The following is a 27,877-nucleotide window of genomic DNA, read 5'->3' as shown; positions in this document are numbered from 1 at the left end:
ACCAGTTGCTGTCAGTTATATATCAGCAGCTGTCAGTTACAACTGAATGTGCAAGGTAATGTCCATGTTTTCCTATGGCTCAAGTGGCGATATTACAGTGTAGCAGTGTGCTGACCAGGAAGCTGTTATGGGGTAATGGCCATTTTCAAAATGGAGGACAGAGAATTCCATCGATCACAGCGGACAAATGGGATGCAGGAGAGGAGAAAGATTGATGAGCAGACTACATGGGAGGCAAGTATGACTTTTTATTTTCATTTTCAGGTTCTCTAAGTATATTTGCTATAAAGTGGCAATCAGCATAAAAAAAAACAACTGTTGGCCCCTTTAAAAGTGGGGGAGACTGTTGGCTTGAGTGGAGCAGAGTGAAGATAAGAAGCATAGCTTCCAACTGTCCCTCTAATCTTTGGGAACCAAGTCCCTCAGTGCCTCTTTCTTCCTTATTTGTCCCTCTTTAAAGGATACCCGAAGTGACATGTGACATGATGAGATAGACATGTGTATGTACAGTGCCAAGCACACAAATAACTAGGCTGTGTTCCTTTTTTTTTTCTTTCTCTGCCTGAAAGAGTGTGACCCTCACTGATAAGAAATTCCCCTTTTTATCTCTTTCCTGCTCTCAGAAGCCATTTTCTGCTAGGAAAGTGTTTTATAGTTGGAATTTCTTATCAGTGAGGGTCACACTGTAGTCACTTAGGACTGAGTCAGCCACTTACATACCTGATATTTAACTCTTTCAGGCAGAGAAAGAAAAAAAGGAACACAGCCTAGTTATTTGTGTGCTAGGCACTGTACATACACGTCTATCTCATGTCACATGTCAGTTCGGGTATTCTTTAAGCACAGATCTATGTTAATATATGTATTTTTCTACAGAACTACCGGTATGCGTTTATCAGACTCTGAACTGTATTTCCATCAATTATATTGATATACCGTATATTCTGGGATATAAGACGACTGGGCATATAAGACGACCCCCCAACTTTTCCAGTTAAAATATAGAGTTTGGGATATACTCGCCATATCAGGCCCGGTTCACACTTGCGGTTTTGCAAAAACCGCACCGGATGTCCGGACCGCACCGGAGCCGGATCGGACCTGAACCGTACGGTTCCTGTCCGGATCCGGTCCGGTTGCATACGGTTTCCGTGCGGTATGAACACGGTTGCGGTCCGGATCCGGATTCTTAAAGAGATAACAACCTGTATAAAAACAAAAAAAAATGTTGGGGTCTGGGAGGTCAGCAGAAGGGGGACCTGTGGAATCAGGCCCTCCGCTGTTTAGCACTCACCTCCACCTCCAACATGCTGCCAACATCTCCAGCTCGTGCTGCTCCACTCCAAAATGGTTGCCCATGTGTCCCCGATACAATATCGCCGCAACAATCCTCATAGGAAGTGGGGTAGAACATCCGGATTTTTTGCCAGTGTGTTGTGCGCTCTCCGGTTCTCATTGGTTTCCATTGGCCGGATGGTGCAGTCCGGCTCCGCCCCGGATACGGCTGCCGGAGGAGCCGGACCAAAAAATAGCGCATGTTGGAACGGACACCGGAGTCCGGATCCGGTCCGGCTCCGGACGAAACGGACACATGTGAACCCTGGCATAGACTTACATTGCTATGCCGTGCGTCCGTTTCGTCCGGCCAGCATGCGGTGCGGCTCCGGCACGGCTATTCCGGATAGCCACCGCTAATGTGAACCGGGCCTAAGACTACCCCTCTTGTAACGCACAGCAAATAAAAAAAACATATACTGATGCCGTGTGCGAACAGATGCTGATGCTGTACTGTATATGGTACCCAGTATATAGGCGATTGACCGGTTGGATTGGTCAACTCCCGGTGCTCTCATTCAGACGGCAGCTCCTACGTTCAAATCCCCCACCGCGGGGGACTTCGGCAGTCTTCGGGAGCCGAGTCCTCCTGCAGACAGGCGGCTCCATACTGCGCATGCGTGTAATTGGGCGCGAGAGGGCGTTGGCGCGTGCGCCGTGTGGTCTTCGAGAGGTTCTCCATAGTCAGCAGGCATTAGCAGCAGAGATTATTGGGGTCTTTACTACATTGATGGTAGCTACAGGTGGAGGAGCAGAGTGAGAAGACGGTAACATCACAACTTTAGATGTAGGGTTCAAGAAGAAAAGTAGGTCTGGCACCAGTCTGCTGCTTCAGTGAAAATTTTATTTCAACAGGTACAGTAAGGTTTACATTAAAGAGTACAGAAAGACGGCCTGACAGCCATTTTGCAGGTCTCCCTGCTTCGTCAGAGGCCTTGGACGAAGCAGGGAGACCTGCAAAACGGCTGTCAGTCCATCTTTCTGTACTCTAATGTAAACCTTACTGTACCTGTTGGATTACAACTTTCACTGAAGCAGCAGACTGGTGCCAGACCTACTTTTCTTCTTGAACCCTGGATGTATTATCTACTTGGTGGTGAGAACAGTCTAATCTGTCCACTAATCCAACTGCTGAATATCCAGTAATCTACGAGGGCCAGTCACCTTTGTATCTCCTGATTTTTATACAACTTTAGATTTACTGACATTCAGTTTTTAGGAACCGGGATGACATGGATGACAGTTGACAGACGCACATATGCCACCAGCGACAGGTACTTTATAACTGTTTATTACACTGCTAAAATACTTTTTTGTACAGAACTCTCAACAGAATATTTGTGACAAAACAAATGCATTTGGTCATGTTACTCCCACACAGACGGCTTTGAGCCAATATCAAGCATTGATCAGCGTATTGCTCGAGTGATCGATAAATAAGACTATGCACATGAGATAAACACCCCGTATAACTGAAACCACTTATAAAAACAGAGCAAAGGAGAAAATCGTTCTTAACTAGTGGGAAAACCACTGTACCTGCGTAGCTGCACCCTTGCTCCCGCTAATGCCACCAGGAGTGTACTGTACAGGCCCAGTACAGTCTGTGCAATACGCGCCTGGTGACGTCAGCGGGAGCGAGGACATGGCTGCCCAGGCGCAGTGGCTTTCCGACTTTAAAGTTAGAAATTGCAGAAGTGAACTGGAGTCGAGGACCGGAGCATCGGTGAGTGGCTGCCAGGCACAGGATATCTGCGGGGGACCATTAGAAGTCCCAGGTAAGTTCAACTCTCCCCCCCTACAGTAGTCCTATAAAGGGAACCTTAACTGAGAGGGATATGGATGTTACCTTTTGAACAATACCAGTTGCCTGGCTGTCCTCACAAACCAGGATTACTTCCAAGGCAACCACTCTGCAGAGACCTAATTGGTAAACACAGGTTGATAACCCTATGTCTGCTTCCATGAAAGCAGGAAATAGACACACTGCAGATTTATTGCAGGATTTGTATCAGCTGTAACAAAGACATGTTTTTGTTTAAAGGTTATTATGCTGCTGCTTATTTTTGTACAGCAGAGAGGAAGTTCTGAGTTCAGGTCCAGTTTACCATGCATGGCTTATCTGTAAGTGTTTATTGTAAAGTGTGAAGATTTCCTGGATAATCCCGGCAATCAGGGTGCCCCCCTTTATGATTTCGGGGGTTTCGCGTGCCGATCGGTCATTTCTTCTTCAGTTTCTCTTTGTTCCGGTATATTTCCTCTGTGAATGGCCTGAAAAGGAAGCAGCAGAATGAAGGAATCATCACTGACCTACATAAAATGAGTAATAAGCTTTAACAAATAGGTGAGAGAATTTATTAATCTGCAGTTAAATTAAATACACGTTAATAAAGTAAATGACAACAAGTCACTATAAACAAAGCCGGATCATCCACAAGGCAACTTAGGCAGGTGTCTAAGTCCTGGAGAGAGTCTAGGGGCCCTACTTTATGCTAGCCCTCAACACATCTTACCAAAAAAGCTCAGGTGGTCATAAAGGGTGGGCCCAAAGTTGTTGCTTGCCTAGAGCCCCACTTCATACTAAGCTGTCTGCCTATAAAGCAACATCAGGAGGACACGTCAGATGCAATTTGACATTAAAACAAACCTGTGTCCACAATGTGAGGAACTTGCTTTCCAGATAAAGCGGTTACTTCTTGCCTGTGCTCATACTGGATTCCTGCTACAAATAATGCCATCTAGCAAGGGACTTTGTGTGCAGTCAACAGACCGCCTCCTCATCTACTTCAGGCTGGGAACTAGGCACTGTTTTTAGAGAGCTGCTGCATTCTGCCTGCTGAAACTCTGGTCTCAAGCGCAGCCGTGGAGTTGTGTCTTATGGGCGGGTGGGGGTGGACTCCAACCTTGATTTACTTGCGTGAGTTTTTTAAGCCACAAAAAACTGTTGGGGGTCAGTCACACTTGTTATTGCATATTCTGCATGCGATTTTCCGCACACAAATCGGTGTTTGAGATGTTGGGGGATTTTGACAATTGTCCTTTGCGTTGAGAGCTCAAAAAAATTGCAGTGAGAGATTTCCTGTTTTTTTAAGCTATAACTTCCTGTTTCTCCCCTCTATTTCCTGTGAGTTTTCCAGAATAGCGTGCTGAGCATGTGCTTTTTTTGGGGGGGGGGGGGGGGGGGAGCGGAGTGACTATTGTCCTTATTTATGTGGCTGGATAGTGTAATGGTTAAGGGCTCTGCCTCTGACACAGGAGACCAGGGTTCAACTCTCGGCTCTGCCTATTCAGTAAGCCAGTACCTATTCAGTAGGAGATCTTGGGCACCTATTCAGTAGGAGACCTTGGGCAAGTCTCCCTAACACTGCTACTGTCTATAGAGCGCGTCCTATGGACCTGCAGCTGTGGCGCTTTGAGTCCGCCAGGAGAAAAGCGCAATATAAATGTTCTGTGTTTGTTTGTTGTTGTTTGTTATGTAAATGTTAGGATTTGCATACAAAATTTGGCATTTGAGATGCAGAAATGTTATTCCCATCTTCTGCATCATATGCAATTCGTATATCCGTTGCAAAAAGAAACCGTACATGAAGGCCCCGTTTAATTTTGTCTGCAGAAAATCCAGATGCGGAAAGAAGTATTATAAAGCACAACAAATGCGATGGCATCGAATCATGATCGCAAATGCAGAATGCTGAAAACCCTGAAATCACAGGGACAGATGTGGGAGCAGAGGTCATCCCTGCCTTATAGGAGCCTCAAGCATGAATCACAAATCATAAAATAATGCAGACCTGCTGTCCGAATTTATAAAGCAAAAAATAGCAAATCGCACACGAACGCATAAGATTTGTTTCGCCATTGAAATACATTAGAAGTGCAGCGGTTTCAGAACATCGCAAATAATTTGTGTTTTCAAATAAGTGTGATCGTGGTCTTATGGTGGCCACACGTTACAATTTTTCTGTTTGATTTTACCCCAATTCGAGTAAACGATCGATTGTGCTAAAAAAAAATTTTAGAGAATTTTTTTTTTGATCGATCGAATTAGATCGAAATTGACTTTTTAAATTTAAAATCAATCAGAAAGATTTGAAAAATCAGATCAATTTTGTCAGACATTGAATGGTGTGTGGTGGGTTGTAGGAAAGTCATTCAACCTAATTGTAAGTTTACATTCAAGAATAATAATGCGTTATACACGTTATTAGCTGCGGTGGACTGTTTGCACATGCTCAGTAATGACTTGGAAACATACTTTTCATTGCCTGTATTGCTCTACTCTAAGCAACTGTAACGGGGCATTAAGTGAGACTTTTTTTGGGCTTTGCGTTGTAATTTGCGTTGCGACTTTATCGCATTAAACCACAATGTCCTGCTGTGAAAGAAGCTTAAGTGTCCCAACGCTACAAGTCCTGCAGGATTTTAGCGAAACGACCGGCCGCGATGCGTGAAGTGTTTTCCTAGAGAGGTGCAGACACATCAATCTCGCAGGGGTGACCGAAGGTCAAGAGAGTTAATTAGTACATGTATTAAGTGGTAATGCTTAACCTGAATTACATTTTAATGGATGCTGTGCGGTTAATGGACAGCTGGCCGGTGTGCTTTTGTTGGTAAACAGCCGGGGCTGGGCCCGGCGCTGGCGATCCAGCAGCATGACTGAGGACTTGCGAGGACAGTACCCGGCCCTCGGCGAGCACAGGTGGATGAGTCATTATCCCTCATTAGCTGTTACCTGACAAGGCCCGGGAGACATGAGCCTGGCATTCTGCTTGCCTGGCTGCCATCGCCGATGGCCATAATGAGCTGGACGTGCCGAGTGCACAGTGTGGCACTTAGCACGCCCGGATGGCAATTGCTGCCTTCTGCTAATGTGCCAGCCGTTTCCTGTATTACCAGGTGCGGCCCGGACAGGACACCTGCTGGATTACCATGGCCTGGATCTTACTGGTGGAAATTTCACAGCTCTGCGGTTACTTTACTCGTATCGCAGTCTAATCCTTAAAGTGTACCGAAGGTGTCACAAAGTAAAAAAATAAATACTTACCTAAGAAAGGAAGCCCGCCAGATCTTACAGCACTCCAAGCCCTCTCTGTGGGCACACACTGCTGGCCGCAACTACATTGCAGGGTTGGGTTCTCTTTTTTTTTTTTTTTACTATTAAAATAATTCCCCCCCCTCTCTACCAAAAAAACCTCCAGTATATTACAGCACAGTGACGCAACCAGGTTAAAGAGCACTACATTTTCACCTGCCGCCTCACTGTGCATTGATATCTCCCTATTCAACTCCTGACAGTTAACTTATATTTCTAAAGTAACTGGTATTTTCTGCATTTCATATGTGGGGGTAATCGCTGCATTTTAAATGTAGAGTGCCCTTTAATGCAGGAGTTGTTTTTTTCTTAAAGAAAATCTGTACTGAAAAAAAACCCTCTGGGGATACTTGCCTCGGGAGGGGGAAGCCTCTGGATCCTAACAATCCAGCAGTGTGTCTCCCCGGACATCGGTGAGGTCATTATTTACCTACCGCGATCCTGCACAGGCGCATTACCAGCTCTTGGTTCGAGTTAAGGCGGAAATAGCCGAACCTGATCGTATCTGCTGTACTGTGCAGGCACAAGTCCTTTGCTCCTGCGCAGTGGAGTGGATACAATCAGGTTTGGCTATTTCCGCCTAACCCGAACAAATTTCTGCATTTCATACGTGGGGTAATTGCTGCATTTCATATGTGGGGTATTGGTTCAGGTTATGGCGGAAATAGCCGAACCTGATCGTGTCTGCTGTACTGTGCAGGCGCAAGTCCTTTGCTCCTGCGCAGTGGAGCGGATACAACCGGGTTTGGCTATTTCCGCTTTACCCAAACAAAGAGCCGCTAGTGCGCCTGCTTGGTAGGTAAATATAGCCCGCGCCTGCGCCCTCTTGTCTGCCTTTGTCGAGGGAGCCAGCGCTGGAATCCCCTGAATCTACAATGGACGGGGAAGCCTCATTGGGACCCTGAGGCTTCCCCCTCCCGAGGTAAGTATCCCCCCCCCCCAGGTTTTTTTTTTTAGTACAGAGTCTCTTTAACTATAACCACCGTATTCAGTATAAATTGCCGTGTTGGCACACAGTGATAAATAAGTGGCTTTTAAGTCGCAGTTTGGGCACTTGGCCTCTGAAAGGTCCGCCATCACTGCTATAGAGACTTCCCACGCCATCCTCCAGACCCCCCACTGCCCAGTGCAGACCCCCTGAAGATTAACGACAAGGGCTGGTCTGTAAACACATCGGTGTCGCACTCCTCATTAGGAATGAGCACGCCGGTACTGCGCCTGCCTGAGAGCGGCCATGACTGCGCAGTAAGCAGGAGACACTCCTGCATGAACGGCTCAGTGTTACTGCACTGATTGCGCTCACATGGGTGCAGCGTGGCCATAAAGAGGAGCGCGGCTCCAATGTTAAGGAGGGTCTCCGCAAGCAGCAGGGAGGGGGGGTAGTGGCATTGTGGATCCTGAGGCTTCCCTCTCCTTAGGTAAGTATTTACTTACCTCTCTAGCGTTTTGTATGAGACAGACTCGTCCTAAAACAAATTTGTTAGAATTGGTAAGGACGAGTCAGACTCGTCCAGTAATTACAAATACTCACCTGTGGCATCGCTGGTGTGCGGGATCCCTCACCGGCACCTCGCGGTGGCTTCCCTGCGCGCGTATTACAGTCTTCTCCTTAAAGAGACACTGAATTCTCCTAAAAACCATGTTTTTATTTAAAAAATGTGTTTAACATTATTGCTCTACCTAAACCGCCGCATCCCCGCCGCTGTAATCAAACTAAATCCCCCCCCCTAACTCTCACCTTCCTCTCCCCACAAAATCCACGTCTTTCTTGGTCGTGGATTTTGCTGCTGTAGGAGGCAGAGCTATGAGCCACAGCTCTGCCTCCATGCCCGTCTATCAGCGGTGGATCTCCGCCTCTCCCCGCCCCTCTCAGTGAAGGAAGACAGAGGGGCGGGGAGAGGCGGAGATACACGCTGATAGACGCGTGTAGAGGCAGAGCTGTGGCTCCTAGCTCTGCCTCTCACGGAAGCGCTGCCCGGATTGCCCCCCGGGGAGTTTGGGGTATTTAGTTAGATTGCGGGGATGCGGCGGTTTAGGTAGGACAGTAATGTTAAACACATTTTCAAAATAGAAACTGGATTTTTACGAGACTTCAGAGTCTCTTTAACCTTCCTGGCGGTAAGCCCGAGCTGAGCTCGGGCTATGCCGCCGGAAGGCACCGCTTAGGCCTCGCTGGGCCGATTTGCATAATTTGCTAGCACTTTGCTAGCTGCGTGCAGTGCCCGATCGCCGCCGCTACCCGCCAATCCGCCGCTATCCGTAGCGCCGCAGCCGCCCCCCCCCCCCCAGACCCCGTGCGCTGCCTGGCCAATCAGTGCCAGGCAGCTCTATGGGGTGGATCGGAATCCCCTTTGACGTCACGACGTCGATGACGTCGGTGACGTCATCCCGCCCCGTCGCCATGGCGACGGGGGAAGCCCTCCAGGAGATCCCGTTCTTTGAACGGGATATCCTGATCGCCGGAGGCGATCGGAGGGGCTGGGGGGATGCCGCTGAGCAGTGGCTATCATGTAGCGAGACTTTGTCTCGCTACATGAAAAAACAAAAAAAAAATTAAAAAAAAAAAGATTTGCTGCCCCCTGGCGATTTTTTAGCAAACCGCCAGGAGGGTTAATCCCCGGCAGCAATCTCCTCTTCCTCCTTCGCCACTTCCCGTCTCTCTGTGGTCACATGTCCCACGGCGTGTCCCTCTGATGACGCTGCCTGCCGGGCGCAAGCACCGTCATCACATCAGGCGGCAAATTCAATTTTTTTATATTGGATTTAATACAAATAACTGTATTAGATCCAATTTTAAAAATTCTAAGTAAAAAAATAAAATAAAAAAATCTATGGGTAGCACTACTGCCCATAGCAGCAAACAAAGTAATAAATAAATAATTGTTTGTTACATTTTTATAAATAGTAGTGCTTTTCTTATATTTTAGGCATGCTTGTGAACAGCTTACCAGTCCGCAACTTGCGAAATGCTTCCAATATAAAGAAACACTTTAAAAAAAATTGCATCACTTATGGTACAAAAATCGCAGGGAAATTAAACGCCAGGGAGGTTAACAGACGCCTCTGGTACACGATAACGGCCCAGTCATGTTAACATTTATAAAGGCATCTTCCACAAGCGCCAGCACACCCAAATATCCTTCTGAGATCACAAACTTCATTTATCATAAAAACATTTCATCGGAATCCAGTATAATAAAATTGTGATAAATCCAGGGAATGAGTCCAGCAACCAGATAACCATTAAAGATGATCAAAGTCCATCAAAGGCTCAGTTCCGCATGATCAGAAAAGCCCCAATTTTATGATGACAGACACCGGCCTAGCGCTGTTTTATGTGAGAAGCCCATCTTCAAGCCAGAAAATGTTTGATGGCTATCTGGGTCCTGGAAGTGTTCCTTGGATGTATCTCAACTGTATTATTCTGGATTCCGAGTAAATGTTTTTTTTCTAATAAAAGAAGTTTATAATGTCAGAGGAGTATATAAAGAGGAACTCCAGTGAAAATAATGTAATAAAAAAGTGCTTCATTTTTGGCAGTTGGAAACATCTGTAAACAGCTATTTCCCACAATGCAACGAGGTTCACAGACAGGAAACTGCCAGGAGTACCACGGTCCTCAGAGTTTCACTACAATATCAGTCATACAGTGCCCCCTGATGGTCTGTTTGTGAAAAGGAATACATTTCTCATGTAAAATGGGTATCAGCTACTGATTGGGGTGAGGTTAAATTCTTAGTCGCGGTTACCCTTTAAGCCTGCTGGTCCTTGTGGAAGATTTAACCGAAACCTAAAGCAAAATAAAATTATGAAATAATGAATTGTATGTGTAGTACAGCTAAGAAATAGAACTTTAGTAGCACAGAAAAGAGTCTTACTGTTTTCCAGTACAGGAAGAGTTAAAAAACCTTCAGCTGTTATGCAAAAGAGCTTCTCTGAGCTCTCCGACCCAACTTGGGTCAGAGACAGTCCTGTTTTCTGGAGCACTTATACAGCCAGGAATACAGCATGATATAAGGTTTTACAGCAGGAAAGTTCAGAGGGTCAGAGCGTGGCTTTAAAACTGCAACTGTGAAAGATTGAAGAAATGTTATAAAAAAAAGCTGAAAATAAAAATATGAGACTCTTTTCTTTGCTACTAATGTTCTATTCAATATTTTTCTTTTCTATAACCAAGTTTGATGATGTATATTTTCCATTACTGGTGGCTTCTGGCCGCCCCCTGGAGTCATCCTGTGCCCATGATGTTGGTCTGACTCCCTCCGGCCAACAGCAGCGACCTCTGCAAAGCTGGCCGGTCAACGTCAGTCGTCAACTACTGCGCATGCGCGCACCCTGATTGTGCTCCTGTGGACTGCAGCGGAGGGGCGTGGCCGGTCAGCATTGCGGGGGGTCACCGCTGCGGGCCGGAGGGGATCAGGAGGATGTCATGGACACAGGACGACTCCAGGGGGCTGCAAGAAGCCACAGGTAAGTTAAACTCCTTTTTTTTATTTGCCTTAAAGCTAATGGGAATCGATTATTAAATAAAAAAAAGTCAGATACTCACCTAAGGAGAGGGAAGGCTCGGTCCTAATGAGCCTTCCCTCTCCTCTCCCGGTACCCTCCGTGCTGCGCTGGCTCCCCCATTCACATCCCCCGCCGAGGGGACTTCGGAAGTCTGCGGGAGCCGAGGCCTCCCGAAGACAGGCGGCGCACACGCGACTGCGTCATAGAGCCCCTCCCCCCTGAACAGCAGCGAGGTAAATATTTACCCACCGTGATCCTGCGCAGGCGCGGTTCTTCCTTCGGGTAAGGTGGAAATAGCCGATCCTGATCGTATCCGCTCTACTGCGCTGGGGCAAGTCCAATACGCCTGCGCAGTAGAGCGGATACGATCAGGTTCGGTTATTTCCGCCTTACCTGAAGGAAGAACCGCAACTGCGCCTGCGCGGGATCGCGGTGGGTAAATATTTACGCGCAGGCGCAGAACTTGTCAAGCCTTGTGGAGGAGATTTCGGGGGAGCCAGCCCTGGATTCCCCCAAGCTACAGAGGACAGGGAAGCCTCATTGAGACCCTGAAGTTACCCCTTCCTGAGGTAAGTATCCCCCAGAGGGTTTTTTTTTTTTAAAAAGTTTCTTTAAAGCATCACTCCAGCCCCCCCCCCCCCAAAAAAAAGTAAGCAGTTAAAATCTGGCAGAACCGACAAGTTTTGGACTAGTCCAGTGACCTGCAAACTTGGCTATCCAGCTGTTAAGGAACTACAAGTCCCACAATGCATTTGGCTTTTTGAATCATGACTGTGACTGTCAGACTCCTGCAATGCATTGGGGGACTTGTCCCTTAACAGCTGGAGAGCCAAGTTTGCAGATCCCTAGATTGGTCCATCTCCTCATGGGAGATTTATTTGTTTTCAAAAAAATATGACCTGAACGCCAGTTTAACTGCCAAGATAGTAAGATACCAGCCAGCCTTCCCATTCACTCACACACTATTTTGGCAGTTAGACTTAGCAACTGCCGTTTAGGAAATACTTTTAAAAACAAAAAAAAAAAAACCTCTGAGAATACCCCAAGAGGAAATGGACTAGTCCAAAACCCGCCGGTTCTGTCAGATTTTAACTGCTTGCTTTTTCGCTGGAGTATTCCTTTACAATTCCCTTGAGTAAATGAGTAAATGCAATCATTTAGTTGGCGTATCTGCCTGCAGATCCCTCTGCTATAGCAACAGCACAACCGCTGTAACTAGATGCTTCATATAATGATCTGTACTGAGATTAAACAATTGCTTTTATTAGCCTGTTGCGTAGTATCTTCTGCTGCTCCCATCTACTATGCATCCCTTTCTATACACTGAAATAGCAACAACGTTCACACATACGGTACCGCCGCCCACACCCCAATAACCAGTAGCCATCACAACCTGTGTACGTCAAGTTTTCTCACTTCTTCCAATTAGAAACTCACGGGGGGAGAAAGGACAGGTTCACTTCAGCTGATGCAGGTCACCCAAATATATACGGCTTACGCATTTCACAGGCTGGGGAGGCGGCTATATACGCATTCTCTGAGTCAGATGTGTTGGCGTAGTCCATAGCAACCAGATTCTGCCCCCCACGCCTGCGCAAGGGTTAAAGCTGCCTGCAGCATAGCACCTGACTGACCCTCTTGTGGAGGGACAGTCCCTCTTTGGGAACCAAACACCTCTATCCCTGTTTCTTTCTCATTTGTTACTGACTTCCCATCCCTTTAGGGCTCGTTCCCACTGTTGCGACGCGATTTCGGCCGCATTCCGACGCTTGTAAAAACGCATGCGGATGAGTTTCCGCATGCGTTTTTACCCGCGATTTCGCATGCGATTTCGCATGGCAGGGTGCCATGCGAAATTAACCATGACACTGCCAGGGCTAAATAAAATTGAAAAAGGTGCGAAATTGCACGCGAAATCGCGGGTAAAAACGCATGTAACAAACGCATGCGTTTTTACTATTAAATACATTAGCGGCGATTCGCACGGATTCCCGACGCAGGCGAAATCGTTGGCTCTTTTGTGCGTTTTTTTCACGCTGAAAAAAAACGCACCTCAACAACGCTACAGTGGAAACAGGCCCATCCACTTGCATTACATGTGCGGATCTGCATGCGTTGGACGCATGCAGATTCGCGATAGTGGGAACGAGCCCTCAAAGTGGATCCGAGATGAAAAACTAACTATAACAAGTAACTTGTCTATATATCGTATCTAAAGTTTAGATGGTTTACACAGCAACTCTACCTGCAAACAGCTTCAATAGAATATGATTATTTCTTCCTGTGATACAATGACAGCAGCCATGTTGTTTGTAAACATTACACAGAGGCAGGCTTATCTGTATCTTGAGCCATCAGCCTAATCCCCTCTCCTTCTCCCTCCTCCCCTTTGCCTCTGAAATCAATGGCTAGTAACACCTCCTCCTCCCCCTGCCCAGACTGAGCTCCCATGAGCCCTTGCTACTGCCAAGGCTCTCTGAAAACCTGTGGGCGTGGCTTATTTAGTTTATAGGGAATTAGAGTATTAAAACAAAAACAAAAAAGTATTTGGCTTAAGGAATGCCCTATAAACAACAGGAAAGGAACACAATTATGCAATGAGTAAAAGTTCACCTCGGATCCACTTTAAGTTGATCTATTTCTCATTTTCAAGTGTTAATATGAAGGTATACTAATGATAATAAAAAAGAACCAGTTGGTTTGAATGATAAATCTGTCTAAGGGCCCTTTTCCACTACATCGTTTGCAATTGCTGAATCGCAAAATCGCAAACCGCCAGTGACTTTCAAATCGCTACGGTTTGCTTTTTAACATAGGAATCGCGGTAGGTCATTTCCACTACCGTAATTCGTTTTTTACTTAATTGCAAACGTGCCGCGGAGTGATTATTGCCGCAATTTTGCTATGCAGTGAATAGCATAGCAAAATCGCGATCGCAAACGCAGGGGAAATTTGTTACTTTGCTGAATCGCAATTGCTAGCGTTCAGCGTGAAAGCACACCATACAATTTTTAAAATATCTTTTCAATTCAAAAATCGCAAGCAATTTTTCTGACTGATTGTAACATTTAAAAAAATCTGACCAATGTACCACACACTTGTGTTAAATTTTTACACAATTATGAAAAAAATTATTGAAAACTGAAATTGCATGGAAGTATATAAAAGGCAACTGACAATCTACCCCTTCACCATTCAATTTCATAAAAATCGATCAGAAAAATCCAGCACTCCCGATCGACTTTTATCGAATAAAAATGTAAAATCTGATTAGATTTCTTGCTGGAATAAAAAAAAAAGCTTTCGATTTTTCAGAAAATCCAATGGTTTTTATCGCATTGCTGTAAAATCGGATCATTTTATTGTATCGTGTGTAGCCACGGCCTCTTGCACACTGCAAGTGATTCCGATTCAGATTCCGCTTTTTAATCAGTTTTTACATCCGATTCAGATTCAGATTTGCAGTTTGCTCCCTGCACACTGCAAATCGGAATCTGAATCGGATGTAAAAACTGATTAAAAAGCGGAATCTGAATCGGAAATGCATGCAGTGTGCAAGAGGCCTAAAGGTTACTAATATCAGTCCAATTTCTAGCAAAAAATCATTTGTGCGATCAGGTCAATGACATCCGCTCCTGTGAAAAAACGCGTGCGGTTTCCTGTATAGAAACACACTTGGTGTGCAGAAAACGCATGCAGAAAAATGCGCGCAGAAAACTGAAAGATAAGGGTGTTCCCTGTGTAAGAATTCCCTGAAAACAGCGTGCACACACACAGACATACACGTCATTTGCATAGTGCCTGGTAAAATGACTTTTACCAATATTTAGTGAATACACTCCCTGGTCCCTAATAGGGTAAACACTATACATTGCAGCTGTAGTAATCAGTTGGCCTAACAGAGGAAACGTACTGTACTATTTAGTATATATGAAGCTATACGGACAATACGGGCCTGTACACAATGAAAATCGCAAACGCAGTGTGATGTGATTGCGTTTAATTACATTTCTACTTGCGATTTCTTTGCTGAGGCTATCTTTTCCTGGTTTCCTGATTGTGTACCTAAAAATAAAGCAATGAAAATGCATGAAATGTGTTTTTCATACGCAGTGCTTAAAAAGTGCAGCAGTCACTGCAATTGCGTTTTTCTAAAACGCATCGCACCAGTGTGTACAGGTCATCACGATTTTCATAATTTTTCAAAACACCTTGCGATTTAAAAATGCAGCGCAAACACAGCAGGGTGTACAGGCCCTAAGCCGCACCCAGGGGGAAATTAACCTCTTCCCGACTGACTAATGCCGATAGGTGTCAAGAGCGGTGGGCGGGGATTTGCAGGGAACGCATGCATGCGCGATCGTTCCCTGCCGTGATACAGAGCGGAGCTCCGTGTACAGCCTGTTAGTCGCGGCTGATAACAGCCGTTATTTACATATACAGCGCTGCGATCTCCGGCAGCGCTGTACGGGGACAGCTCTGTCACTGAGCTGTCCCCTCGATTGCCCCAAAAGATGATCGCCTCATATAGGCTGATGCCTGTGAGAGCTCCCAACAGGTGTCCGCTCCGTTGCAGATCACCAGGTCGGCATCTTCTGCGGCTGCGCCGCTCGTGATCGTGCTCACGTGGTCGGGAGCGTTCTGCGCAGGCGCTCCAAGCCACATGAGCGCAAACATGAGTGGCGTGTTCATTCATGTGCAGTAGATGCCAGCCGGCATCTGCAACGGAGGGGACCCCGGCCCACAGGATGGAAGCTGCGGCGAGGGAAAATATCGGCTGCCAGGGGCGGGAGGAAGCCCCGGGTAAGTAGACTTATTTTTTTCTTTAAAGAGAATCTGTATTGTTAAAATCGCTCAAAAGTAAACATACCAGTGCGTTAGGGGACATCTCCTATTACCCTCTGTCACAATTTCGTCGCTCCTCGCCGCATTAAAAGTGGTTAAAAACAGTTTTAAAAAGTTTGTTTATAAACAAACAAAATGGCCACCAAAACAGGAAGTAGGTTGATGTACAGTATGTCCACACATAGAAAATACATCCATACACAAGCAGGCTGTATACACCCTTCCTTTTCCCCTGCATCTCTCATGCACTGAAGTTTCAGGCTGCTCTTTTTTCTCCTGCAAACAGCTTTGTCCTTGTCTGAATTTCCTCAGTATGTGAAAGCCCAGCCAGCTCAGAGGACGATTTATCCAGCTTGTAAAAGATAAGAGAGAAGAGAGAAGCTGCTCTAATCTAATACACAGGCAGTGTGCATAGAGGGGCCTGGAAGGGGGAGTTCATAGCAGAACCACAACACTGAAGAACTTGGCAGCCTTCCAGACACAGGCTGACAAGTCTGACAAGGGAAAGATACATTGATTTATTACAGAGACAGTGATAGTATAAAGTGCTGCAGTAAGCCAGAACACATTAGAATAGCTTTTGGAACTTGTAGGATGATAAAAAACAGGATGCAATTTTTGTTACGGAGTCTCTTTAAGATTTGAGCTTCAGGCCTGGCACCCACTTGCGATTGCAAAACACTCTCAAAGCCATACCAATTGTGAGAGCGATTTTGCCTCTTTAGTCTAAGAGCATTCCATGAATTAGAAGGGGATAAAGAGGCACCCAATAAAGTGTAAAAGGTTTAAAAACACACTTAAAACTAAAGCTTGAGGTGGCTTACCTCATAGAAGACAACTCAGAGAAGAAAATATTTATTAACAAGCACAGGCAACATGTTTCGTGGAATCTTACCAACTTCCTCAGGCCAAATAAAGTGCCTACAGATATCAAAGTCAAAAAAAGAGTCGCTCAGTGCGCCATAAAATTTGCATCAACATACATACGTATGTATGTTGATGCAAATTTTATGGAGCACTGAGCGACTCTTTTTTTTTTTTTACTTTGATATCTGTAGGCACTTTATTTGGACTGAGCGCCTCTATTTTTGGCAACACGTTTTCGTGAAATCGTTTTCCACGTGTTCCACTTACCACCTTCTGTGTTATACTCCTCCCCCCCCCCCCCCCCCCACGGGTTGGTGAGGGGAGTCCTATACACCTAACCTGAGGTGGAACCCCACACCACCTCACAGTATTAGAGTGCATGAGGTTCTTTACCAAGAGAGCGACCGCCTCCAGGATTGCTGGCATACCTGAGTGGAGTCAGGTATAAGACACTCCACCTGCTTTAAGTGGTCGGTTGCCCCGTGTGCAACCACCTTTGTGAGTATTCCCTTTTTTGAACACCTATACCTACCCATTCATCTGTGACATACTGCACAATTTGAGCTCCCGTTGTCTCTGTGTTTCTTCTCCTAGTACCGTTTTATTCCCTGAATGAAATCGCTCTGAAAATGCTGCCGGGAACATGATTAGGATTTCAGCAAATCGCTCCTGTGGAATCGCTGCCATAAGCTTTCATTAGCTTGGTGCTTTTGTAATCGCTGGTGATTCATAGAAATCACAAATCGCAGCTGAAAACGCTCCAGTGGGCTTCAAGCCTTCAAAAAGTAAAAATGGCTCTTTGGACTGCTTACCATTCACATTTGGTTTTTACGGAGAAAATTATTGGAGGACACTCACCCTTCAAAGGAAATGGCGACTTTGTAGCAAACGGCGACCGCGGCCGTGAGGAGGAGTCCGGCCGGACTGGAGTTCCTGAAATGAAAGAAAAAAATACATGTCAGCGGGCATGGTGGTGAGGAGCTATTAGTTGGTGGGCATGGTGGAAGGGGGGGGGGGGTATTGGTCAGCAGGCATGGTGGAGAGGAGATACTGGTCAGTGGGAGTGGTGGAGAGGGGATACTGGTCAGCAGGCATGGTGGAGAGGGGTTATTGGTCAGCAGGCATGGTGGAGCGAGGTTACTGGTCAGCAGGCATGGTGGAGAGGGGTTATTAGTCAGCAGACATGGTGGAGAGGGGTTATTAGTCAGCAGGCATGGTGGGGAGGGGTTATTGGTCAGCAGGCATGGTGGAGAGGGGTTATTAGTCAGCAGACATGGTGGAGAGGGGCTACTGGTCAGTGGGCATAATGGAGCGAGGTTATTGGTCAGCAGGCATGGTGGAGAGGAGCTACTGGTCAGCAGGCATGATGGAGAGGAGCTACTGGTCAGCAGGCATGGTGGAGAGGGGTTATTAGTCAGCAGACATGGTGGAGAGGGGTTATTAGTCAGCGGGCATGGTGGAGCGAGGTTATTGGTCAGCAGGCATAGTGGAGAGGGGTTATTAGTCAGCAAGCATGGTGGAGCGAGGTTACTGGTCAGCAGGCATGGTGGAGAGGGGTTATTAGTCAGCAGACATGGTGGAGAGGGGTTATTAGTCAGCAGGCATGGTGGGGAGGGGTTATTGGTCAGCAGGCATGGTGGAGAGGGGTTATTAGTCAGCAGACATGGTGGAGAGGGGCTACTGGTCAGTGGGCATGATGGAGCGAGGTTATTGGTCAGCAGGCATGGTGGAGAGGAGCTACTGGTCAGCAGGCATGATGGAGAGGAGCTACTGGTCAGCAGGCATGGTGGAGAGGGGTTATTAGTCAGCAGACATGGTGGAGAGGGGTTATTAGTCAGCGGGCATGGTGGAGCGAGGTTATTGGTCAGCAGGCATGGTGGAGAGGAGCTACAGGTCAGCAGGCATGGTGGAGAGGAGCTACAGGTCAGCAGGCACGATGGAGAGTTGTTATTGGTCAGCAGGCATGGTGGAGAGGGGCCATTGGTCAGCAGGTATGGTGGAGAGGGGCTATTAGTTGGTGGGCATGCTGGAGAGGGGTTATAGGTCGGCGGGAATGGTGGAGAGGAGCTACTGGTCAGCGGGCATGGTGGAGAGGGGTTATTAGTTGGCGGGCATGGTGGAGGGGGTTATTGGTCAGCAGACATGGTGGAGAGGGGCTATTAGTTGGTTGGCATGCTGGAGAGGGGTTATTAGTCGGCGGGCATGGTGGAGGGGGGTTATTGGTCAGCAGACATGGAGGAGAGAGGCTACTTTTCAGCGGGCATGGTAGAGAGGGGTTATTGGTCAGCGGGCATGCTGGAGAGGGGCCTTTAGTCAGCAGGCATGGTGGGGAGGGGTTATTGGTCAGCGGGCATGGTGGAGAGGGGCTACTAGTCAGCAGGCATGGTGGGGAGGGGCCATTAGTCGGCAGGCATGGTGGAGAGGGGCCATTAGTCAGCAGGCATGGTGGAAAGGGACTACTGGTCAGCAGGCATGGTAAAGAAGGGTATTACATAGTCAGTTTGGTTGAAAAAAAAAAGACATCAGTTCATCAAGTTTATCCTGTAATATGTCACTGTCCATCTTAGTGTTGATAATTCTGCATCATTTTGGATCATCTACAAAGATGGCTACAATACTCTGCATTCCGTCTACTAAATCATCAATAAATAAATTGAACAGAATTGGACCAAGTACTGACCCTTGCGGTACCCCACTGCTACCAGTTTCCCATTTTGAGTATGTTCCGAGCATTATTTCGGTGTACGTATTAGTACGCTGTGGGTGAGTTGGGCACAAGGGAGAGCCGAGTGACGACTTGCCCTGCTGCCGCTAATCTCCCCGGTGGTGTTAAATACTATTCACCCTCGGAGGGAGGCTTAATTCGCCGGAGCCCCAAATTACTTACATGCCCAGTGCAGCATATCATTGCTGCCATGGGGCGCCTGGTTTTGGCGCCGGGCGCTGAGACCACCTGGTCGGTGATCTGACTGTAACGCACATCCAGTATTCTGGAGCGCACTCTGCTGCCTGCCTGGACCCGTCTGTGGTGATACTGCGCTCCGTATAACTGTGGCAGTATGTATTACCTTCGGCTCTGTGCGACGCAGACAAAGTCACGTCCTATGAAGAGCACTCGAGGCCCCCGCACACCACATCCAATCTAATGCAATTACAATCTCCCATTGTGGCATCATGCATAATAAATACTGATGACGAAACGCATAAGTGCTCTATAAATAGAGCCTTTTAATGTGACAGGATTGCAGCTGGAAAAGTTTTAAATGTATAGGATTTCTGTATATGTATATGAGGTAGAGAAAGAGGCAATACGTAATTCTTTATCCGGTTATCAGGGTTGTGTTTTAAGCTTAATATTGTCCCAACCACCGAGGAAGATGCCAACCTCCCCCTTCTTACCAAACCTTTCACTGTATTCCGTACCAAACAAAACAGGCAGCCCCCGACGTAGGAACACCTGACTTACCAATGACCCACCAATACAAACGGCACAAAAATGGGAACAAGTGATTTTTTTTTTAATTTTTAAAAGATCTTCTAGTTTTTCAGAACACTAATTTTAAACAAAAATTCAAAGAAAAAATGTTTTTTAAAGGATATCCGTGGCGAATAAGATCTCCTGCTCCCAACGCTAACCTTCCTCCCTCTACTGTGCCCAACGCTAACCTTCCTTCCTCTTCTGTGCCCAACGCTAACCTTCCTCCCTCTTCTGTGCCCAAGGCTAACCTTCCTCCCTCTCCTGTGCCCAACGCTAACCTTCCTCCCTCTCCTGTGCCCAACGCTAACCTTCCTCCCTCTCCTGTGCCCAACGCTAACCTTCCTCCCTCTTCTGTGCCCAAGGCTAACCTTCCTCCCTCTCCTGTGCCCAACGCGAACCTTCCTCCCTCTCCTGTGCCCAACGCTAACCTTCCTCCCTCTCCTGTGCCCAACGCTAACCTTCCTCCCTCTCCTGTGCCCAACGCTAACCTTCCTCCCTCTTCTGTGCCCAAGGCTAACCTTCCTCCCTCTCCTGTGCCCAACGCTAACCTTCCTCCCTCTCCTGTGCCCAACGCTAACCTTCCTCCCTCTCCTGTGCCCAACGCTAACCTTCCTCCCTCTCCTGTGCCCAACGCTAACTTTTCTCCCAATCCTGTGCCCAACGCTAACCTTCCTCCCTCTCCTGTGCCCAACGCTAACCTTCCTCCCTCTCCTGTGCCCAACGCTAACCTTCCTCCCTCTCCTGTGCCCAATGCTAACCTTCCTCCCTCTCCTGTGCCTAACTCTCACCTTCCTCCCTCTCCTGTGCCCAACGCTAACCTTCCTCACTCTCCTGCACCCAATGCTAACCTTCCTCCCTCTCCTGTGCCCAAGGCTAACCTTCCTCCCTCTCCTGTGACCAAGGCTAACCTTCCTCCCTCTCCTGTGCCCAACACTAACCTTCCTCCCTCTTCTGTGCCCACCTTGCTCCGTCTCCTGTGCCCAACTCTAACCTTCCGCCCTCTCCTGTGCCCCATACCAACCTTCCTCCCTCTCCTGTGCCAACCTTCCTCCCTCTCCTGTACCAACCTTCCTCCCTCTCCTGTGCCCAAGGCTAACCTTCCTCTCTTCTCCTGTCACCTTGCTCCCTCTCCTGTGCCCAATGCTAACCTTCTGCCCTCTCCTGTGCCCAACGCTAACCTTGCTCCCTCTGCTGTGCCCAATGCTAACCTTCCTCCCTCTACTGTGCCCAATGCTAACCTTCTGTCCTCTCCTGTGCCCAACGCTAACCTTCCTCCCTCTCCTGTGCCCAACGCTAACTTTCCTCCCTCTCCTGTGCCCAACGCTAACTTTCCTCCCTCTCCTGTGCCCAACGCTAACTTTCCTCCCTTTCCTGTGCCCAACGCTAACCTTCCTCCCTCTCCTGTGCCCAACGCTAACCTTCCTCCCTCTCCTGTGCCCAACGCTAACCTTCCTCCCTCTCCTGTGCCCAAGGCTAACCTTCCTCCCTCTCCTGTGCCCAACGCTAACCTTCCTCTCTCTCCTGTGCCCAACGCTAACTTTCCTCCCTTTCCTGTGCCCAACGCTAACTTTCCTCCCTTTCCTGTACCCAATGCTAACCTTCCTCCCTCTCCTGCGCCCACCTTGCTTCCTCTCCTGTGCCCAACGCTAACCTTGCTTCCTCTCCTGTGCCCAACGCTAACCTTCCTCCCTCGTGCCCAACGCTAACCTTCCTCCCTCTCCTGTGCCCAACGCTAACCTTCCTCCCTCTCCTGTGCCCAACGCTAACCTTCCTCCCTCTCCTGTGCCCAAGGCTAACCTTCCTCCCTCTCCTGTGCCAACCTTCCTCCCTCTCCTGTGCCCAATGCTAACCTTCTGCCCTCTCCTGTGCCCAACGCTAACCTTGCTCCCTCTGCTGTGCCCAATGCTAACCTTCCTCCCTCTCCTGTGCCCAACGCTAACTTTCCTCCCTCTCCTGTGCCCAACGCTAACCTTCCTCCCTCTCCTGTGCCCAACGCTAACTTTCCTCCCTCTCCTGTGCCCAAGGCTAACCTTCCTCCCTCTCCTGTGCCCAATACTAACCTTTATGTCACTTTCGGGTGACAGACTTTTGTTGTGAAACAAGTTGAACAACCTAAAAAAAGTTACTTTCTATTGTTCACACAACTGATAAGATGTCAATCACTGCATATCCTGCACGGTTATTACCAGATATGCTGATCCACTGTCACCTAGGTTCTCTCAACATGCGGTACATGTACCCCAGGGGGTACGTCTGATGTTTCCAGGGGGTACTCAGGCTTGATATAACCAAGAATAACAAATGTAGAGTTTTAGAAAATTATAAATCTTATTTAAACAACACTAAATTAGTATTTTAGCTAATTAAAAGCAATAGTAAATGCTTGGAAATTGTTCAGAACCAATTGTCATGTACTACGATTAAGTATACATTTGTCAAGGGGTACTTGTGATAAGGTTTACTATGCTAGGGGGTATTTGGCGAGTACAGGGTTTTGAAAGGGGTACATACAGTGGGCTGCGAAAGTTTGGGCACACACACAGTGGTATTTGAGAAGTGAAATGAAGTTTATTGGATTTACAGAAAGTGAGCAATAATTGTTTAAACAAAATTAGGCAGGTGCATACATTTGTCATTTTATTGATTCCAAAACCTTCAGAACTAATTACTGGAACTCAAATTGGCTTGGTAAGCTCAGTGACCCCTGACCTACATACACAGGTGAATCAAATTATGAGAAAGAGTATTTAAGGGTGTCAATTTTAAGTTTCCCTCCTCTTTTAACCTCTTGAGGACCACAGTGTTAAACCCCCCTAAAGACCAGACCATTTTTTTTAAAAAATAGGACACTGGAGCTTTAAGGCCAAGCTGCAGGGCCGCACAACACAGCACACAAGTGATCCCCCCCCCCCCCTTACTCCCCCTGTGTTTATTTTTTTTCTTAATAAATATTTTTGTTATTTATTATTTAATAAATATACCTATTTTTGTTTTCTTTTTTTGTCCCTCCCTCTCTCCCCGCAGCTGGCCAATCATGGCGATTGGCTGTCATAGGCTTCTGCCTAGGAGAGCCGATCGCTCTCTAGTGTCCCATGGGGACAGTCGCGTCACACGGCTGTCCCCAGTACAGCACTGCTGCAGATCTCCCGAGTGGAGATCGCCACTTGGAGACTGAAGGCAGAGGTCCACTCCGCCTACCAACAGGAGATGCGCACGCATTTTAATCAAATGAGGTAGGATCGGTACGGGAGAGGTGTGTGTCAATCGATACACACAATTTGTTATAAAATATCATAACTTTATTAAATTCATTAGAAAGATTAAAAAAAGTGTACATTAGCCTGATGTCTAAGCCGACCGGCTAGCCCCCAACATTCGCACCACACAACCACACTCAATTAATCTTTAGGGGGAACAATGTTCATAATCCTATTCACGGAGAGATCAGGTACATGAAGCAGTATTTATAGTGTTAAGTTCATCAGCTTCCAGCATAGCAAGCAAAAATTGCAGTCAGTATATAAGCCAAAGCTGTGTGTGGCTGGGCAGTGGTCCAAAACCTCATGCATGCCGTGACAGCGTCACACACACACAGAAATTAGGGATTACTCTCCAGAGACATGAAGCAGTGAAGGTAATCTCCTGCACTGCGAGCCCCAAGGACCTTTCGCTGATCGTCGTTAGGCGGTCCTAGGGGTGACGCGGTCAGAGAGCAGTTAATTTTCTCTAAAGAGTAGCAACATGGGGGTCTCAAAACAACTCTCAAATGACCTGAAGACAGATTGTTCACCATCATGGTTTAGGGGAAGGATACAGAAAGCTGTCTCAGATTTCAGCTGTCTGTTTCCACAGTTAGGAACATATTGAGGAAATGGAAGACGACAGGCTCAGTTCAAGTTAAGGCACGAAGTGGCAGACCTAGAATAATCTCGGATAAAGAGAAGTGACAAGTGGTGAGAACAGTCAGAGTCAACCCACAGACCAACACCAAAGACCTACAACATCATCTTGCTGTAAATGGAGTCACTTTGCATCGTTCAACCATTCAGGGCACTTTACACAAGGAGATTCTGTATGTGAGAGTGATGCGCCCACAGCACAAACAGAGCTGCTTGAGGTATGCTAAAGCACATTTGGACAAGCCAGGTTCATTTTGGAATAAGGTGCTGTGGACTGATGAAACTAAAATTGAGTTATTTGGGCATAGCAAGGGGTGTTATGCATGGTGGAAAAACAACACAGCATTCAAAGAAAAAAACCTGCTATCTACCGTAAAATATAGTGGTGGTTATTCCATCATGCTGTGGGGCTGTGTGGCCAGTGCAGGGACTGGGAATCTTGTCAAAGTTGAGGGACACATGGATTCCACTCAGTATCAGCAGATTCTGGAGACCAATGTGCAGGAATCATTGACAAAGCTGAAGCTGCGCTGGGACTGGATCTTTCAACAAGACAACGACCCTAAACACTGCTCAAAATCCACTAAGGCATTCATGCAGAGGAACAAGTACAACATGTCTCCTATATGATATATTTAACTGACATTTGTTATCGTAACAACCAACGATTTATACAGGAAAATCATGACGACTTACAAGGTTGCCCAAACTTTCGCATCCCACTGTACCAATAAAATGTTGAGAAACACTGCACTATCAGGATCATTTTAACTGCAAAAGCGAGGAAGATAACAGATCAGACTTGGGTCTTTCAGGCTATACTATGTGATTGGGCCAGCTTAGCCTCAGCACTAAATGGAGGGCATTACAAGAAAAAGCAATGCAGTGACAAACAATGTTAGCGTTGGGCGCAGTAAATTATTCAGCATACCCACATATGGTAATTTTCCTGGATTCAGCATCAAAAACCCTATATCTACTGTATATATTGCAGCATGTTTGTATGTAGCCCAGCCCTCTCAGTGATGTCACAGCCTAGGCTATTTAGCTATGTGGAATTCTCCTCCTAGAGGATTCTGGGAAACCAGGTATATTTTGTACTGGCTTTAGAACTCTCGGTAAACATTCCGCAGAGATCACCTGCCAGCAGTAAAGATGTCGCCACCTGTTATAAATTTCAGAAAGTAAATCGGAGAGAGGTAAGATTTTACAAAGGACAAAATATTCTATAAATGAATATTTAAAAAAAAAAAAAAGCAATTATTTTCTCTGCACTTCAACTCTAACCTTGCTTCTTTCTGGCTGAAATAAACGCGGCGATATTATGTCCGTGTCTCTCAGAGGGTCTATTTCTGGGCTATAACCTTCCTTTTATTAATAACCTGCTGAGCGGTCTGGACGAGCTCAGCTCGTCCAACACCGCCAGAGGCTGCCGCTCAGGCCCTGCTGGGCCGATTTCCACCAAATAAAAAGCAGCACACGCAGCCGGCACTTTGCCAGCCGCGTGTGCTGCCTGATCGCCGCTGCAGCGCGGCGATTCGCCGCGTGCAGCGCCGAAAGAGGGTCCCCCCAGCCGCCCGAGCCCAGCGTAGCCGGAACAAACAGTTCCGGCCAGCGCTAAGGGCTGGATCGGAGGCGGCTGACGTCAGGACGTCGGCTGACGTCCATGACGTCACTCCGCTCGTCGCCATGGCGACGAGGGAAGCGAAACACGGAGGGCCGCTCATTGCGGCCTTCCATGTTATTTCTTGCCGCCGGAGGCGATCGGAAGATCGCCTCCGGAGCGCCCTCTAGTGGGCTTTCATGCAGCCAACTTTCAGTTGGCTGCATGAAATAGTTTTTTTTTTATTTAAAAAAAACCCTCCCGCAGCCACCCTGGCGATTTAATCAGAACGCCAGGGTGGTTAAAATCCATGCCTCGCATAGCTCTGAGGGCAGGAAATGGTTTTTGTTGCGGCCGCCCAGATGATTCACTCGTTCAGCGCCGAGCGCCGACCCGTCGTGACTCTGAAGGTTTCATGCAAATGCGGCGGACGGTTTATTATGGTGCCTGTCTGCGGTGTTTAATCGCGGGCTTATTACCTGCCTGCGCCACTCTGTGGACATAATAAGCCAATTAGTGCTCGCTATATGCAAGGAAGCTGATATTCCTCTTCTGCCCATTAGGGAATAATTGAAAAAAACATCGATTTACATAAACAGTGGATGTTGGCGGATAAAAAATGACCCAGTTTTAGTAATTTGTAACTGTAAACTGAACTCGTTTCGCATTCCGCTGGGAGGAACGCTTGTTATTACGGCATATGTACATTGGCTACCTAACCTCAGCTAATTTTAGCGGAGTGTTCTGTCCATTGACTACTCGTGCATAAAATACATCCATTAGGCCAATTAGATCCAGGGAAACAGGACTTCCATTGGCTACTTATGCAGCAAAACTGTCCAATCGCTGAACGGCTGAGGTAGCATTACATAAATGCCAAATTATACAGCCAGTTCCACTATGCTGCTGAATGTAAATCTAAAGGGCACTGCTAGTTAAAGGACACCTGTAGCGAGAAGGGATATGGAGGCGGCCATATTTATTTCCTGATAACCAATACCAGTTGCCTAGCAGCCCTGGTGATGTCTTTGGCTGCAGTAGTGTCTGAATCACACACCGGAAACAAGCATGCAGCTAATCCAGTCACACTTCAGTCAGAGCACCTGATATGTATGCTTGTTCAGGTATGGCTATAAGAATCAGAGGATCAGCAGGGCTACCAGGCAATGTGCATTTTTTAAAAGACAACTAAACTGAGGGGGATATGGAGGCTGCCATATTTATTCCCTTTTAAGCAATCCCAGTTGCCTGGCTGTCCTGCTGATCCTCTGCCTCTAATACTTGGGTATAGTAAACTACCTCTCCAGGTCCTAACCAATCTCCATTATAAGTCTATGGGAGTAAACCCGGATAAAGTAAAACTTCTGTTGTAGTAAACATGTTTTTTGGCCCCTACACGATGCTGATTAAAGTAAACAGTGGGCAGAGCATGCTTCATATGTCAGTGGGCGGAGCACGCATCATGTCAGTGGGCGGAGCATGCTTCATATGTCAGTGGGTGGAGCATGTGTCATGTCAGTGTGATTGTGTGAAACCCATGGTCTGCTGCTCTCTTCAGGCTGGTTGCAGTTGAGTTGATGCCTGTTAATATTTGTAAGATAAATGGCACCGGCACTGGACATACAGTACTGTACAGATAGGCAGCCTAGGGAAAATGAGGAATAATGTGAATGTAAACAAGAGGATGCAGCGTTACCACGTCCGCTTTGCAATCACTGATAAAAGTATCATCACAGTCCTCCCACGGGATTGTATGCACTCCTGGGTATCTCTTCCCTTGTTAGCGATGACGCTCCTGGTAGTGTGTGGAGTGCAGTACAGGCCACTTTCACTTGTAGTGCAGATCAGAGCGGGCCGACTTGCTGCCAAACTAAGGAGAGTGGAGAGGAGAGTGCCAAGCCCCGCCCGCAAAGGTATCGGCGCCACTCGCGTTACAGATTGGTTGCATTTTGAAGAGAGGCTTCATGATTGGCTCAAGTTTGAGCAGAAAGTTTTGCAGGTCAGGAGAGTGGAGAGGAGAGTGCTAAGTCCCGCCCACAGAGGTATTGGAGCAACTCACAGGAAGCCAGTGGCTGCCTCTGTTCAGTGACGGCTGCAATTTTTAAGGAGCCCTGGATACTGTACTAGTGATTTGTCCAGCCTGGCTATGCAGCCCTAAGGTATAGTTAACCTTGTAGTCCACCAAATGTGCAAGTGCTTGTACTGTACCTCCAATGGGAGGACAGAGCTGCTCCTATGCAGCAGAGAAT

The 27,877-nt window shown here is 47.2% G+C and overlaps 1 protein-coding gene across 2 annotated transcripts in view; it reads right to left on the bottom strand.

Moving 5' to 3' along the window:
* Positions 1 to 2,610: 2,610 nt before the first annotated feature.
* Positions 2,611 to 27,877, bottom strand: part of PEMT (phosphatidylethanolamine N-methyltransferase) — a 312,808-nt gene continuing 287,541 nt past the window's right edge. The window contains exons 6-8 of one of the 2 annotated variants that reach the window (XM_068246420.1): positions 17,507 to 17,581; positions 14,944 to 15,001; positions 2,611 to 3,606 (exon numbers count right to left, since the gene is read on the bottom strand). In XM_068246420.1, coding sequence (XP_068102521.1) covers positions 3,523 to 3,606; positions 14,944 to 15,001; positions 17,507 to 17,581 — 217 coding nt within the window. In that variant the 3' untranslated portion in view covers positions 2,611 to 3,522. The remainder of the gene's footprint in view (positions 3,607 to 14,943; positions 15,002 to 17,506; positions 17,582 to 27,877) is intronic. The other variant, XM_068246421.1, reaches the window with a different exon arrangement.

The sequence above is a fragment of the Hyperolius riggenbachi genome, chromosome 7 (genome assembly GCF_040937935.1).
Source record: "Hyperolius riggenbachi isolate aHypRig1 chromosome 7, aHypRig1.pri, whole genome shotgun sequence".
Classification (NCBI taxonomy): Eukaryota; Metazoa; Chordata; class Amphibia; order Anura; family Hyperoliidae; genus Hyperolius; species Hyperolius riggenbachi.
This window is presented reverse-complemented; position numbering and strand designations above follow the sequence as displayed.